Source organism: Apteryx rowi, unplaced genomic scaffold (assembly GCF_003343035.1).
Source record: "Apteryx rowi isolate R43461 unplaced genomic scaffold, aptRow1 scaffold_93, whole genome shotgun sequence".
NCBI lineage: Eukaryota > Metazoa > Chordata > Aves > Apterygiformes > Apterygidae > Apteryx > Apteryx rowi.
Genome location: NW_020451238.1, coordinates 2,289,612 through 2,305,249, shown reverse-complemented (window position 1 = coordinate 2,305,249; position 15,638 = coordinate 2,289,612). Strand labels below are relative to the sequence as shown.

The following is a 15,638-nucleotide window of genomic DNA, read 5'->3' as shown; positions in this document are numbered from 1 at the left end:
TGGGGGTGTTTTCGCGGAGCCCGGCGGGGGCGGCGGGGGGCGGCTGTCGCCGCTGGCCGGCGATTCAGAACGCGGACAAAGTTAAAAAGATGCAGCGGGCGCTTAACCCCTGCGGCGCCGGGCCGGAGCCCGCCGCGGCACGAGGAGTGACAAGTTTTGAAACGGTGTTGGCGGCTCTCGCCGCTCCGGCGTGGCGTCGCTCGGGCCGGCGAGGCCCCGGCGCCGCGCGGAACCGGGGGATCGCGGTGGCCGCGCGGAGCCCGGCTGCTGTCGCTGCGTCTGCTCCTGCCTGCTTAGCCGGAGGGAAACGTTTAATCCAATTAAGAAATTAAACCTTGTGTGTTTAAAAGTGACAAATGTGAAAGCGGGGGGAGGGGGTGAAAGAAGATTTCCAGGTCACTGGTTAACTAAAGATGATTTGGAGAAAAAAAAAAAAAGAGCTCAGAAATAAGGCGAGGGGAGACGGAAGGGAGAGAGACCTTTTTAAATGGCAAATGCTCGCACGTCTCTCTGGAATTGAAAACGTTTTTTAGGCTTGTAAAATCTTCTTCAAGTTGCGCATTTATCTCATGAGGCTGCTTGCTAGCTAGTCTTTTCTGTGCATGTCCTGATTTTTCTGTAACGTTACAGTATCTAAGGTCCTTTTAACCTAATTTTGTAGCAAAGATAATTTCTTGTTATGTAAGTTACTGTTCTGAATGATTGCTTTGGGTCTTGGAGATTGTCCTTAAGCAGGCTGCTGTGTACGGTAGAAACTGGAATTATTTACGTCCATTATCAGTTCTTGAAAGGAAGTCTAGCCCGGCTGGAAAAGGCTGCCAAGGTATTACAAGAAAACAGAATCTTCCCATTCTTATTTCTAGAGAGTAAAATCTCTGGTCATCCCCGATCAGAATTTGCTTCAGAGGTTTATGTATAAATCCGATTTTCCCCGCATGCAGACTTAAAAGGACGAGCAGCTTGATTTCTACACACAGCATTAACTTCCTGCAAGTGGTAGACGTACAATGTTCTGTTGAAGGATTTTTTTTTCTTTAGTGACAACATTTTTCTAAAAATGCCCTAAGTGAAAGCAGAAAGATAGTAGCTTGTGCCGTCTGGCTTTCTTTTCCGGGGGAGAGTAATGTTACAAAATAAAGAAGGCAGTATTTTATTTAGTCGGATTTGCTTTTTTTACGAGAATGGAATGATTTTTCATTTTATTCAGAAGGTGGGTTGTTCTGAGCGAAACCTTAAGCCTTGTTTATCAGAGAGGGTCAGTCTGTTCTCATAAACGAACAGGAGGATAGCGAATGAGCAAAATATGTCCTGGTGTTGCTCTATCGGGACATGCAGTTATATGCTKGAACTTGTGGCCTGTTCTAGGTAAATACAGTAGCAGTGTCAGAAGTAGCTCTGGTATTTTCAAGTTAAAATAGGGATTGGAGTATGCTTTGAATTCCACTGATAGTCTGTAGATATCTGGTAGTGGTTGGTATTTATTTTGCCCTGGTTTTGCAGGAAAATTGAGATTTGAAGTGTTAAGTTTTGGTAAAGGGAGTGCTAGTTCTGTTGTTGCTTTTTAAACTAAGAGCTGTAAGACGTTTAATGGTGTCTGTGTTGAGAAAAGTGGCACCGAAAGGGCTGTGTTCTGCAGTGAGCTCATCTGTGTTGTACCGTGCATTTGGAAAGCACAGGTGTGTACGTCATTTTATGCCTTAAGTCTTTTTTTTTGACTCCCAATGTCCTTGCGTTGAGTGATTCATAATAACCAAGGGTTATAGTGTCTGAGTATATTTGAATATGAAGCAGACTTTTAAAAACAATCACGGGAGATTCAGTCAAGTAAAACTATTTGTACGGTGAGAATAGGAAATGCAGGCTGGTTAATCTTAATGACTGCATGAATTTACACGATCTGAAGTCAGACAGGTACAAGAATGCACTGCTCCTCACTTAGTAGCATGTTTGAGCCAAGATTGGTGTTATGCATCAGAAATGGGAATTTTAGGGTTTCTAGCAGATTTTTATTCTTCTGAATAAAGATAGAAATCGTGAACCAGGTTTAAAAAATAAAACATCTGGTTTTACCAGAAATGATTTCCTAGACTGATCAATTACTAGGAGATGTAATGAGAAATATACTCCTTAGGGAGAGGAAGCAGGAATTTCCATTACATAATATCCCTTGGGAGAATTTCTGTATTGCCTAATGAGGTTGGTGATGGAGCATTTTTGGGAAATGCCTATGGATAAGAATTTGCACTTCAGATTTCCATAAACAAAATATCTCACTGAAAAATAGGCTTCTTAAAAGTAATACCAGTATGTTAGTAGGTAGGTGCTTTGCATGGGTACACGTTTCTTTTGTTCTGATAATTACAGTGTGAGAAATTAGGTAACTGTGAGATTAAAACTTTCACAAAATATGAGACAGTAGTCATTAATTTCCTTACGTATTTAATGCCAAAGATAAAGCATTGAAGACTTAGGCTCCTATTCTTGGCTTCATTAAATTATTTCTGTTTATCTATTGAAAGATGGATCCGATTGAAAAGAAAATCTCTAGCCTTAGTGGTGTAAACAGAGATGATCTTACCCTCATTCTGGTGAACATGAAATATATTAAACCCACAAGATCACATATACATATTTTTATAAGCCTAGGTAGCTGGATATGTTTTTCAGAGCCCTTGCAATCTCCTAAGGATTGCTGCTTTTCAGCTGCAGAAGAGAGCACTTGCAAAAATTCACTTAAATATATCCTTACAGTTTCAGTAGCCATTGCTTTCAACAGGAAAATAATTCATTTCCACACACCTGCCCTCCTGACTTCAGCGTTTTTACTGTTTCGAATCTAAAGAGAGCTTTTAACCTTCAGGAACTGAAAATCGAGCTACCTGGCAAAGCCGCCGTCAGATACGGGCTTAAAGGTGTTAAAACCAACAGAGGAAAAAGATGAAAAATCTTAACACCTCTGTCACTGATGGGGAATTTGTTTAGTTTGAGTTGCTTATTTAAAACCTGAGTGCTAGTGATTCTAGTAATTTTTCGAGTGGTTTGTCCAGCTTCCCCCCCCCCCCCGGAGTTACAGATGTGTTTCAGCTTTGCTTATTTTGCTGAAAATTATAGTTGCTGTTAGGCTGAATCTAGCAGTGGAGGTAGTGCAGTGACCCCTAATGGTGGCTTTGGTAATTGAGGCAGATTTGTACAATTACAACTATTTTTAGTAAGTTAAAGGTGCGATGGCTGTTTTGAAGTCCAGGCTCCTATTAGAGCGTTTCATTGATAATATTTTGTAGTATTTTGTATGCCACCTTGTGGCTGTTAAGATACACTACAACTATTGAAGCAGGGCTGGATTTCTTAGGCCGCTCGCAATTCTGCTGTCTTCCCGAGTATCTTATTTTGTGGCTCAGTTTATTGCCAATTATCTGTTCTGATTCACCGCACATTTACTAAGTTGGGAGATTCTTACGATTTGCAGTGCAAATCAGAATGGCAGATGCTCACCGATACCCATGGGTTGTTTTCAAAGTTTGTGGCAGGGCTTGGCTTTCCTAAAAGATGGAAACTGGTGCTGGATTTAAGCATTAAGAGTTTGCATAAAGGAATCAGTGAAGTCTTCGTATTCTGTAGAAAAGGCCACCATCAAAGAAACAGAGTGCGTGTGACCGACAGTGGTGGAAGAGCTCGGTTGTAGATGGTGATGTTGAGGTGGTGGCCTTCATCGCTGCCCTGTGTCATCACCTGCCAGAGGTTTTTTTGCACATAGAGATCCGTGCATTAACCGTCTCACACCCGCAGTTACAGCACGGCAGCATATCGCAAGGTAGCTAACGTAACTTTACCTGGCAAAAATGTGACCTCGTGATTGTCAGTTCTTGTAAATCTAAACTAGGATCGTGCTATTGGCACAGAAATAGAAAAACAGGTTCTCCAGAGCGTCTGTTTTACTTATATGGTTGCACTGAAAAGGCTAAGATAAATAAAAGGTGTCATCTTTAATACTGTAAAGATAAAGCCTGCTTTCTGGTGGGTAGTGAGGTAAGTGAAGAGTTAGAGTTCACATAAAGACAGCATTGCGAGGCTGCGGTTCATGCTGTTACCAAAAATAGAAATATCTTGTTTATAAAATGAGGGTTTTTTTGCAAATTACTTTTAATTTTAAAAGTATGCAACCTAGTTTATATTCTTATGGAAAAAATGTTACAGTTAAATTGCCCTGGAAGGTAGCTATAAGACTTTTAGTCTTGAATTAAAGCAAGCTGGGTAAGTTGTTTACCAGAGTGTGTTTGTGGGGGGAGGAAAAAAATCTGTGCATGGATGCTGTTTCTGCAGTAGCTGGGTTTACCAAAAGAAAAACAAACACACGATAGGTGCAAAGCCTTATTTTGTTCCCTAAGTAATCAACAGTAAAAAAATGTTTAGGCTACTGAGTTGCCTGCAGGTAGATCCTCACTCCAGAGCTGTAGGCTATGAAGTTGTAGCGTAGTCTGCCTCCAAAATGGTTGGAAATCCTGCATAAATCTCTGTGGAGCGCACGCCTCCCCTCGCAACGGATGACTGACTCGCTAGCAAAGCCCTCCGCGGAGGGCGCACCGTAATCCTTTTATGTTACTTCTTCAGTGCAGATTACGCAGCAAGAAATAATTAGGAGATTAATTTTCACCTGTCACTGCCAATAATAGATAACCTTGGTACAGCGACAGGGCTAGGAATTTGGGGAGCAGAAGAGCATTTAACCCTGTAGCGATGGCTGCGGGGACCAGGCGGAAAGTGGTTGCCCGGAGGTGACCTCCTTGCCGTGCCCACCGCCGTGCCATGCACCTCGTGCTCCCCGGCCAGGAGCAGGCGTCCGAGACCTTTGTAGCCTCGGCTTTTAATTCAGGTGCAGCTCGGTTGCTTTTCATGGTTTCAATTCCCAATCCGACTCATATTCCTAGTCTGCGAGGGAAGGGAACAAACTAATGAAGATGGCTTCATTAGGCAGACTGCAATTTAGCCCTTGCCTCTCTCCAGCAAATGCAGCTGAAAAAACATCCCAGAAGTAACTGTGCTTTTGGCCTTCAGAGAAAGCAGAACCGAGGTGTTTCTGCTCCCTTTCAAAATTAATTACCAGCTCACATCAGGTGAGCTTAAAAATGCAGCTTATGCTCTAAGGCAGTGAAGGTAAATGAAAAGGAGAGAAAAAAAGCCACCCTTCCCCCTTCTTTTCTTTTTTATTTTTTTCTTTTGTGCTGAAGTTTAAATCTACAATCTGTTGAAAATGTAATGGGAAACCAGCCTACAGAAAATGCCATTATTCATATCGTCCTGAGCTCATTTATTTTATCTGCAATAGTAATGATAAGACAGGCTGCTTGGCAATGCTGATAAGCTGGGAAATATCTTAGAGCTATTTGTAAAAGTTAAAGCAGATCTTGGTACTGAGAGATAGGGAAACTGATGAGCCTTTGGGCAATCTGCAGAGCTGAAAGCTAATAAAGATTTTAATAGGAAGGCCTCATTAGGATTAGGGAGAAGATGTATTATCTGGGATTTACACAACGCAAATGGTGGGGCAACTTTAATTTTTGCTTTTTTGTTCATAAAATACTATTGCTGAACGTGAAACCTCTTAAATCTGATCTGAATCTCTTCATGGGTGCAAGGAGCCATCACCAGCTGTTGGTGAGGACAGCCTGTGTGGGAATGCGCTGGCCGCACACGTGAGCAATGGCAGAAAGCCATCGTACTCAGGAGCCAGCTGCTTCTTGTGGGTGCAGAAATAGGGTTGCTTTCAGGTACCTTTTCTGTTGTGGACAATACTCTAGGCTTGTGGCCCAGAAAGAGATCATCTCGTTGCCGTTGTGCTGATTCTCTTGATGGCAAGGCTGAAATTGCGTTACTGGAGTGGTTGACTTGTCTGCCCAGTTCAGCCTAATGGGGTGCAAACTCCAAGACCTGTAGTGGTGTCTGTTTTCATGGTTGTGATCACCTTTCAGAAGAAGCTATTTTAGTAGAAGTGCCAACTCCAGGTGCACTGGAGATGTGCCCTGTGAGAGTACCATGTACCATGCCATGGGTAATCTTACGGAGTAGGTCAGTAGCCCAGTTATCCAACAGAGCTGAGTTTAACATCATCTGCAGCCTCATCGTCGAGGCGTGGTTGGTATACAAAACATTTGCTTTTTGAGGACCCCCAATGTCATGAATTCCTCAATATGTGAAGAACCTATCACTTATGGGTTCAGCTGTACTCTGCATGTTTAGCRCAGTATATAAAGTACATGTAAGCATCTGAGAGTATTAATTTATCTAGGCTTTGCAGATGTGTTTAATAACTTTTCCTTAAGGGCCATCCAAACTTCTTTGTGGTTGAACGGGTTTGTAAAGCAGTAGTAAAGCCATGCTGGAACATTCCTTGGTTTGCTTTTGAGGTCCAAGCCATGTTGTAACCTGATTCTGCTAACCTAGAGTTTAAACCATTTATACACAAAGCCGATTAAATATAGTTGAACCCCAATGCAGATTAAGGTTTCTGCTAGGAGAGATCCATGCTGGTTGTGAGAAGCACTTCTGTGACCGCAGCCATGTTTACAGGAAGCCTGGTTACGCCAACGTGACTGGAGTTTGCCAGGTTTCTTCATTGGGTGGGACGCACACTTGTGCAAGTGTTTCAGCCTCTCTCACACTTTCATGGCATGGACCAGCTCCTCTCCTGCTGCTGGATCAAATAACCTTAGTGGTAACTGCAGTGCAGTATTGCTTCCATGGAAGAGTAACGTTTGGAAAGTATGATCTTGTATTTTTAGTCATCTTTAATATGATGTAGCCGCAGAAAGCCAAAGGGAGAGTGGCACCATGAGCCACAAAGAAGTCTATTCCAGGCCATAGTTTGGGATCCATTGGTCTAAACCCATGGTTTGATAGGACCTGCAGTGGACACTGTAATGATAGACTGAAACTGAAGTATCCCATCTTTCATTTGCTTGAGAAACTTGCTCAGAGCAGCTGTAGCTTTTAATCTCCTCCCCGTGCCCTGGCCAGCACATAGGCACATGGGCAGGCCTGGGAGGACAGCACCCTGCACCTACTGTTGAGGACAAAAACAGGCTTACCACAGCGGGTTGGTGTCCATTTATTGCAGCTTGTCCGTAACAAGTCACAGCTTATGCCAGGAAACCAGCATGGCCTTCTAAAGAACTAGAGCTATTTGCACGTAACATATTGCTCCARCAAGGCTGCCATTTGAGAAGCTTCTGATATTTACATTTGATATGAATGAAACTTTTTGTTTTGTCTGTAGACTTCAACGGAACTGGAGCTGACTCGTATCAGGAGTGCCTTGATAACAAGCAAGGTATGAGCTCAAGTCTCTCCAACATGGGCACTTGGGACTGATTTAGCTTGATTTCTTGCAGCTGAATTGGTTGCTGTCTCTGTCTCTCACTCCCTCTGTCTCTCTTTCTCTTTCTCTTTTTTTTTCTCCTTTTTTTTTTTTCCGCTGTCTCCAAGCCAATTCACTGTTAACAGGTCTATGTCAGCTAACCTGTTAGGTCAGGGTCTCGTTATACACTTGTGATAAGGCTTCCAGTTTCTAGCACCCCAAATCCTCTTATTAAGGGAGGAAGTGGAAAGGTTCTAAAACAAAAGTAGCATGTGCGTTCACTCGCAGTTACTTCTTCCTTGCAGTTTAATTGCACAGCTAAGCAGAAAAGTATTAAAGTAAGTGTGAAGGCTGCGTTAATGGAAGGCACATGCTAGGCTGGGCGCCTTAATGCCAGGCGTTCTGTGACGATTCGTGCAGTGACATCCTGATTCAGGGTTGTCCAGCTGGCTGTCTTTTCCTGTGGCAAAGTTGATAAGAGCTGGATAAGTCCACTGTGACTTACAAGGGAGTAGCGGAGGAGGAATCTGTTGTCCTTTTACTTTAAACTTCGAAAGAAGAGTCACGTCACTAGAAATGAAAATTTTAAAAGTATATCAGAAACAGGACCTAAAGCCTAGGGTGTTGGTTCTACATTTAGAAGAAGCGTTGGTGCATTATGGTCTCTTCAGATGTCCTCTCTGAGAACTGCACTCAGAAGAGCTACTCCATGACCATAATCATCTAGCGAGTGTTGAACCTTGTATTAATCAGGGAAAATAAGCACCCTTCAGTCCAGAATTTCATTCATTATGAGCTACAGCAAAGAGATGATTATCCTAACCTGGTTATAGTCATCAGTAACAATGTCAGCTTTTCACCCTGCTGTTGATCCAGACCTGTGATAATAACTAAAATATTTGCTGAAATTGTCTCTCTTTGCATAATTTTCAAGAGTAAGTACCAAGAAACACAAAAAACCCTCCCAATTTTGTCACTTTGGGGGGATTTAATTTTCCAACAGTGTCTTCACTGTCTGTAACCATCAATGTTTTATGTGCTTCAAATCAAAGCTGCAGTGAAGTGCGTTGCCCCTGCTGTCGTTGGTTTTGGGGTGGATTCTTTTTTGGGGGTGTTTTTTTTTGTTTTTTTTTTTTTTAAACATCAGTTGTCTCTCTGGTGATGTTTCATCTTTTTTGCTGTTTTCTCTACTGATTGTAGTAAATACCTAATCATTGCTAAGCTTTCATTTCAGAAGTTACAGCTGGAAGACTAATATGGAAGAAATATAATCAATAATGGCTTCTTGATTAGATTAAGTTTAAAAGTCTTCCAGACCAATGTAATTCAGGATGCTTCTCTGACAGATAGTTTCTTCTTTAGGATAATGCTTTATTCCAGTAATGTTTTTCTGGCTGGCTGGGGGGGTTGTTACGTTTGACATTGTGTGAAAAGTAACTGAGTTGCACTTCAAAAAAAATGTCATATTTTCATTTTTTTGGAAACCAGTTGCAGACCTTTTGATGTGCCAGTTACCTTGGCTTATCTGACAAGTAGTAGTAAACTGCATCGTATCCATCGCTGTACCCTAGGTTTTTGTTTTCTTTTGTTTTTTGACATCGGTGTTAACCTGTGAACAAGCTTTATCATTATAAACACTTTCATTCCAGTATGAATTGGATCTGGTTTGGGTAATTCACTGTGTCAGTGCTACGTTGTCATATTTCAAGCAACAGAACTTTTAAGAATGCAGAGGTTTTAAAGGTACAAGTATAAACAGKAACTGGTAGTCAGTCTCTTAATGTCCAGTGCGCGTTACGTTATGTCAGCACGAAGTAGAGTTGAATCCACAATTTGCAACAATTTACAGAATATAAAATAAATAGCTGACAATGGGCCCATAATTCTGGTTGCTTCCTGCTATATTCAAAACAAAACAATGCCAACGGCTGAAAGTAGCAATGGCTTTTTCAAACTGTTAAATCTTCAAGCCATGTGAAATGCAATTGCCATGGCTTCTTTTTATAACAGCATGCTTGTCTCCCAGAAATTATACTATAATGAGGTTTGGTTTATATATTTTACCCCTTTCCTCATTAAAGTGCTATCTTTCGGAAGAAGCGTTTTGTGTCTTGAAATACTGCACGGTTAAAATGAAGGCAGGTTTATAAGGATTTAATGTACTCGGGAGCCAAGGTTTTGCAACTTTATGGCAAAGATGTTTTAACAAAGGACTTTATGGTAAGGGCGTGCTGTATTTTAGTCAGGCGGTTGCTCGGGAGAAAATCTTCAGTGTGAGCACATCACGGGCAGCAAGATGAAATTCAGAGGGAAACGGACCTCTGAAATCCAATCTTGGTCTTGGCTGTTATTAAGTCTTAATTCTTAGCAATTTCAAGCCTTGAATTATTTTACCTCTTGGCTCCAAAAAGACAAAGTGTTACATTATATAATGCGACAACATGACCAGGTAATTTGGGTTTCTCATTTTTAGTGCTCTGAGACGATGCTTTCCCTGTGGGGGGGTCCGTATCCCAGCAGCTGTACGGAGGAACGTGAGCATCCGTGCGCAGGGGAGGAGGGGTCGCTGGGGACCTCTGCGGGGGGGATTTGCACCTTCTCGGGACAAAACTTGCTTTTTCAGACTTTCATCTCCATTAGTCAGTGTTAAAAGCATGCCCTGAGAGCAAGGTTTCTGAGCACGCTGGAGGTTTGGAAGTGAAAAGGGCAGCAGTTAGATAGCAGTTAGCTGTCCTCCGTGGCGGAAAACATCTCCTGTGTCTGCCTGTGTCACTGGGAAACACTTAATGTCCTGTGATTTCTTGATAAGCAGGGGTTTCTGTCACAGAAACCAGGTGTAAGAGTACAACCAGCCACGTTAGTTTCTGGAGATTCTCGATAGGAACTCACTGTTGTGAATAAAACAATTCTGTTTAAAGGTTAGGCAGTGAAAAGCACTTAGCTAGGGCCGCGGTGGCAGCCGGCAGCGGCGGGAGATGTAAGCTCACAGCTTTGAAGTAATGTGTGGTGAGACGGTCTTGCTTCGGTTACGTCAGGCAGCTGATCGGGAATATTTTTGTAGCACCTTCTCTTACAATGCAAATTGTGCATTACAGTGCTTCAGAGGTCTTCTCTCCCACCCCATGCTCTCTGGTGGGGTGGTCCTGGGTGTCTTCTCTTGCTCAGCTCTCCTTCTGCCAAGCAGAGCTGCTGCTTCCCATTGGAGGAACCTTGTGCCTTTCATTCCTCCAACTTTCTTCTGCCAGTGGAATACTGTGGTCCTGTGTTGTTTTCCCCCAGAGTGATTAGCTGATGTCTTTCCAAGATGCATATGGTGTCATTTCCCTGATGTCACTGCAGACCTCCTGTTTATATTTCTTCTCTAGTATTTTACACCACCTAAGTTTAGTACTGCATTCTGATTTTGTTGACTCACCCCTAGAGGGAGTACCAATGTAATTTGGAGCAACTTTGGGGAATGAGGATGGAGGGCAGCTAATCCTGCTGCTGGTCAGTACTCTGCTGCAGTTGAGGCAGTAGCAGTGCCTCTGTCCCAAGGGTATGGATACCTGACTGCAAATATGCCGGATTTATGGGTTTGGATGGATGTCAGGTGAGTTACTGAGTAGTTATTACAGGGATAGGATGTCTGTCGAATCAGGCCTGATTTTGAAATAGTGGCCATAAACTAAAGACTCTTCATCCTGTTACCTATCCCCTGGGCCATCTAGTCCCAGTGCATGTCATCTCTTACTGGCCTTAATACAACCCATGACTTTGCTTGTGTGAGAGCTTTAGGCACAGCAATAACGTCTACTTTGGCTACTTTGAATTCAGCTGGGTTGTAGTCGATCACTTGAGCTCTTTTGACAGTGAGTTTGCATGAACAGGATAAGGAGGATAGAGGTACAATGCATAGCTGGGCCAAAACTGAAGGAACCTGGAAAACTATCTGTGAGCCTGTCCTGTCAGTGTAGCTGATGTGACTGTGTAGCTGTTGATGGAAGCAGGTTCTTGTCTACTGGAAAGTAAAGGCTACAGAAGCAAGACTTTTGTGGTCGCTGTGAAGTTCTGTCCAGCCTTCGTCCTTTATTTTCAAGGACACTGGCTCCTACTGATTACTGGCATGGAAAATGAGAGTGCCAAGCTACAGAGGCACATTTTAGGAGACATTATGTGGGAAATGTTCTAACTAATTCCATTTTTTTGATCCCTTTTGAATTCCAGCAAGATCGTTTTCAGGATGGCAAAGATAAATTATGGGGCAGATAAATGAAAATGGCAGAATGGCAYGGCTGGATTGAAAAGTGATCAAAACAGTTCTGCCACAGAAAATGCTATTTCCATTAAATGTTTTGAGATTCAATATTGATTTCAATGAAATTACCTTTGAAAACAGGCTTCCTCCAAACCTTTCTTTTTATATGTTTGTGTTGGAATTACGTTAGGACATGGAAAAATGAAACTTCTGCTTCAAACARTTTTTCTGTTTTGAAATTGATTTTTTTTTTTAAACTGCATGTACAGTTTTTAAAATATTATTTATTATTTGTATTCCAGTCCTGCCTACGCGCTCCAGTTGTGGGCTAAACCTCATTTTGCTAACCACAGCACAGACTCGGGGGGGATCAGTTTCTGCTTGAAAAAGCTTTGGTTTTGTATTTCTAACTGGGACTGCGTTGATTGCCAGCGCCTATTTAAAAAAAAACAAAAAACAAACAACAAAAACTTCTCATTTTACAATATGTTGGCTGCCTTTTTGTTTAAAGAATTATAAATACATCAGCAGATTTTCCACAAAAACACATATGCTTTCTTCCTGATGAGCATGATGACGCACTGAGAATCCTTGCAAGAGGCCTTGAATCTCCTTCAAGCAGAGGATAGTGCTGAGGTTGAAATTGAAATTTTGAATAACTCTCTTCATTAAAAAAGATGCTGGTGGGGGCCTTGTTACTAGAAGAATTGCCATTTTCTGACTGACTTTTTTTAGCCAGCATGGGAACAAAGAAAGGAAGGAGGAGACGGAATAAAAGCCTGTGTGAGTGTATGTACAGAGACTGCAGCTCTCTAAACTGGTAATGGTATCTGGAAAGAGTCCAGGCTGTTGTAAATATGAACTTTTGTCAATATTCCCCAAGCTTCTTTGGACTCTAGGGTGGGCTTTATTAGCTGAAGGTCACACCATTGTGCTGGCTCCCTCTCCTGAGACCTCTGATACCTTCCTGAAAGGACAGCCCATTATCCCCAGGCTTAGAAGCCAGCTTTCTCTTCAGTGGCGCTCAAGCTGATAAGCTTAAGAGGCATATTTCATCCCCCCACGGCTGCTTTCAGGAGACAAACAGTGTTTATCGTTCCTGATTAATTCCAGTTGGACAAAAAAATAAAATAGGAGGCATGTGTGTGTGCACACGTGCGCGCRCACACACAGAGTTGACATGTTTTTAGCCCAGTCGTCTTGCGCGATGTCAGCTCGCCGCACCGGCCGCAGGGAGCAGTGCGTGTTGCTGCCTCTTTGTTTTTCTAGGCGATGTGTCCAAAAATGAATTTAGTAACCTGAGAGGATCCCGAGTTGTGATTAGTTTAAAGAGAAGGGGATGGAAAGGGTAGCAGCAGCCTGAGCATTGAGGTTGGAATTGATTTGTGACAATTAAACATTAAGGTCTGCGAGAGCAGGACCACCCGCTGGGAGAATGGCTTTCTATTACCTGGGAAAGATGGATGGCCCAAGGAGAAAGAAGGGCACGGCTTTTATACTTAGCTGCATGAAAAGAATCATAAAAATACGCTGTATCTTGCTTCTGTATTTTGCAACCTCCTTCATCACAGTTAAATCCCTTTGCAAGGAATAGTATGTGGGAGATACAAATGCTAGTTAGCTCTTCTGCTTTGGTTTCTCCATTTCTCCTTTTGGTTCTGGCTTGAAATTTGTCAGGAAGTGTCTTACCAATTCTCTAGTTACTAGTATTTCACTAGAAGTCTCCTGTACATGACTCCGAGGTTCTTAGGGTTATTTCTTTCCTTGTACTGCAAGTCAGACTCTAGAAATGCAATGAATAATGTATTGTCCCACTTAACACTACTAAAGTTCTGTAAAATGCACAGGGAGCCTGCCCTGGCGACTGGGGCGTCCAGGCCAAGAGACTCGTGTGCTGTGCTCGTCCCTGCCCTGCCGTGAGACGCTTCGCCTCTCTGTGCGCTTAACGCATGTTGCGTTGGATCCTTGTCTTGCTTGCCACGTGGGCCATGTTCAAACCTCGTACTCAGGTTGCAGCTAACTTCCGTTCCTTTGCCAGAGCAGAGATGGAACAATGCTACAAACCATTTCATGAAGCTGTGTTTACTCTTTGCCAGTGAGAACCATGTTTAAAGATGGATTTTGGTAATATAGCTACAGCACTAATGTAAATGGGGTTTAATGGGGAAGGCTGTAAAATAATAGGGCTTTTGGTCATTTTCAGGGAAAAGGGAATTCCTGTAAAGCATTTTAAACTGGAATAGATCAGAAGCTTCAGCTAACCAAACAATTAGAATTTCCACTTTAAAATGTAGACAGTAGCATGAAATGGGAATGGTGGGCTTCTGATATTATTTTTTCAAAGGTTAGCTGCACATGCCTGTGTGAATAAGCTGTATGTACTTACTTTTGTTTTGTGAACTGGGTTAAACTTGTCATTCTTGACATAAAATAGAATACAGTTAAATTTTATATGATAACCTCTTTAAATATACCACAGATCCCTTTTTAAGGGTGAAGTAGAAAGGGCAAGGGAGAAGATGACTCACAAATCTCAGCAAAGGATTCTGAAGCTAAATATATGCCTCTTGCTCCGGACCGGTTAAATTGGTGGCAAGTTTTTTTTATTAATCCAGTGGGGCACCATAGATTCAAATACTTGCTTGGGCACCAACTTTGGTGATAAGTGAAATGTGATACGTGCTTTTTAGCACATTCTCTTAGCTTTCCTTAAAGCAGAGGAGGCAGAAATGATCTCATGTTCTCTAATCAGACAAGATGCCTTTGGGCTACCACCCGCCATGGAGTATGTCCTAGAAAAGATTTATTTACTCAGTGTGGAAAGGATTATTTCCCTTTTCCTCCCTGATTCTAGCCTGCAGTAGCTGCTAACAAAAGCCTTCCACCTCCTGTATCACAGGAAGCTTTTTAGTTCTTGCTGAAATATGAAGCTCCCTTCCTTTATTAAAATTAAGAGCCACTTTCTCATATGGCAAAGTGATAATAAAGACTGAAATTGGATCTATAACTTCATGAAAAGAAGGGGATTTTTTTTTAAGACAAATCATGCATGGTAATACCTCTATTGTTCTCTTGCTGTGTTCTTTGTATTGCTTAACTCCCTGTGAACAAAGGACCCATAACTGCAGTTGTAAAAATAATCCAGGCATTTAAGTCAAAACTCAAAAGGCCCTTGGGAATCTCATGGAAAGGTGTGCCTTTGAAATGGTGCTTTATGAATTGTCTGAACAGGTTTGAACATCCTGGCCCTGTGGAAATCTATGGGAATTTTGCCACTGACAGCAGTGGGGTCAGGATTTCACACTTGGTGCTTTGTATGTACTACTGTCCATTGAGCAGAGCTGTCTTTCAGTCTTTGAAAAAATCTGACTCCCTCCTCACAAACAGACGAGAGATTTTCTAGTTGATTGCACTTGTGAATTCTAGTTAAGAGAATTGCTCGTGGTCCCGTACCCCCYGCCCCCCCCAACCTTTCTCACTTACTTAAACAAACAAGCAAACTTGAAACATTCACTTGTTTGAACTTCAGCAAGTGCCTCCTAAAGATCTCCTGTTATTGGTCTAGAACTTAAACTGATTGGGAAGGTGGTTTTAAGCTATGGTTCAGCCCATGCTAAACAAAATCACTTGGACAAAGAGATGGGAGGCTTTTATTCCCTGTGACCATTCAGATGTCTCAACCCAACTACTTTGAATCATAAGGGGACTGCTTTCTGGTGAGCTTGAACACAGGTCAGTAAGTACAAAGGTTGTATCATAAATAAAAACTCTGAACTGTGTACTTCTCCAGCTTCTTGCAAAATGAGGTATTTTTAAAAGTTCAGTTCTTTCCTGTGTTGAAGTCACTGGAAGAAGAAGGTACTTAAATGAACTTTGAGGGAATTAGCCCAAAATTCAGCTAGAGAAGGCCCTGGGAACCCTGCTTGGATGTAGAAGTTTGCCATGCTTTGAGCAGGAGGTTGAGCTAGATGACCTCCAGAAGTCCCTTCCACTTAGATGACCTCCAGAAGTCCCTTCCACTTAGATGACCTCCAGAAGTCCCTTCCACTT

General features: G+C 42.3%; 1 protein-coding gene across 20 annotated transcripts in view; it reads left to right on the top strand.

Annotated features, from left to right (window-relative positions):
- Positions 1–15,638, top strand: part of FBRSL1 (fibrosin like 1) — a 404,406-nt gene that overhangs the window by 294,734 nt on the left and 94,034 nt on the right. For 18 of the 20 annotated variants that reach the window (XM_026091846.1, XM_026091849.1, XM_026091843.1 and 15 more), the window contains one exon: positions 7,271–7,324. The exons of 1 other annotated variant lie outside the window; for it this stretch is intronic. In XM_026091846.1, the coding sequence (XP_025947631.1) occupies positions 7,271–7,324 (54 nt within the window). Of the gene's footprint in view, positions 1–7,270; positions 7,325–10,896; positions 10,944–15,638 lie in introns of those variants that run through there. One more of the 20 variants, XM_026091848.1, reaches the window with a different exon arrangement.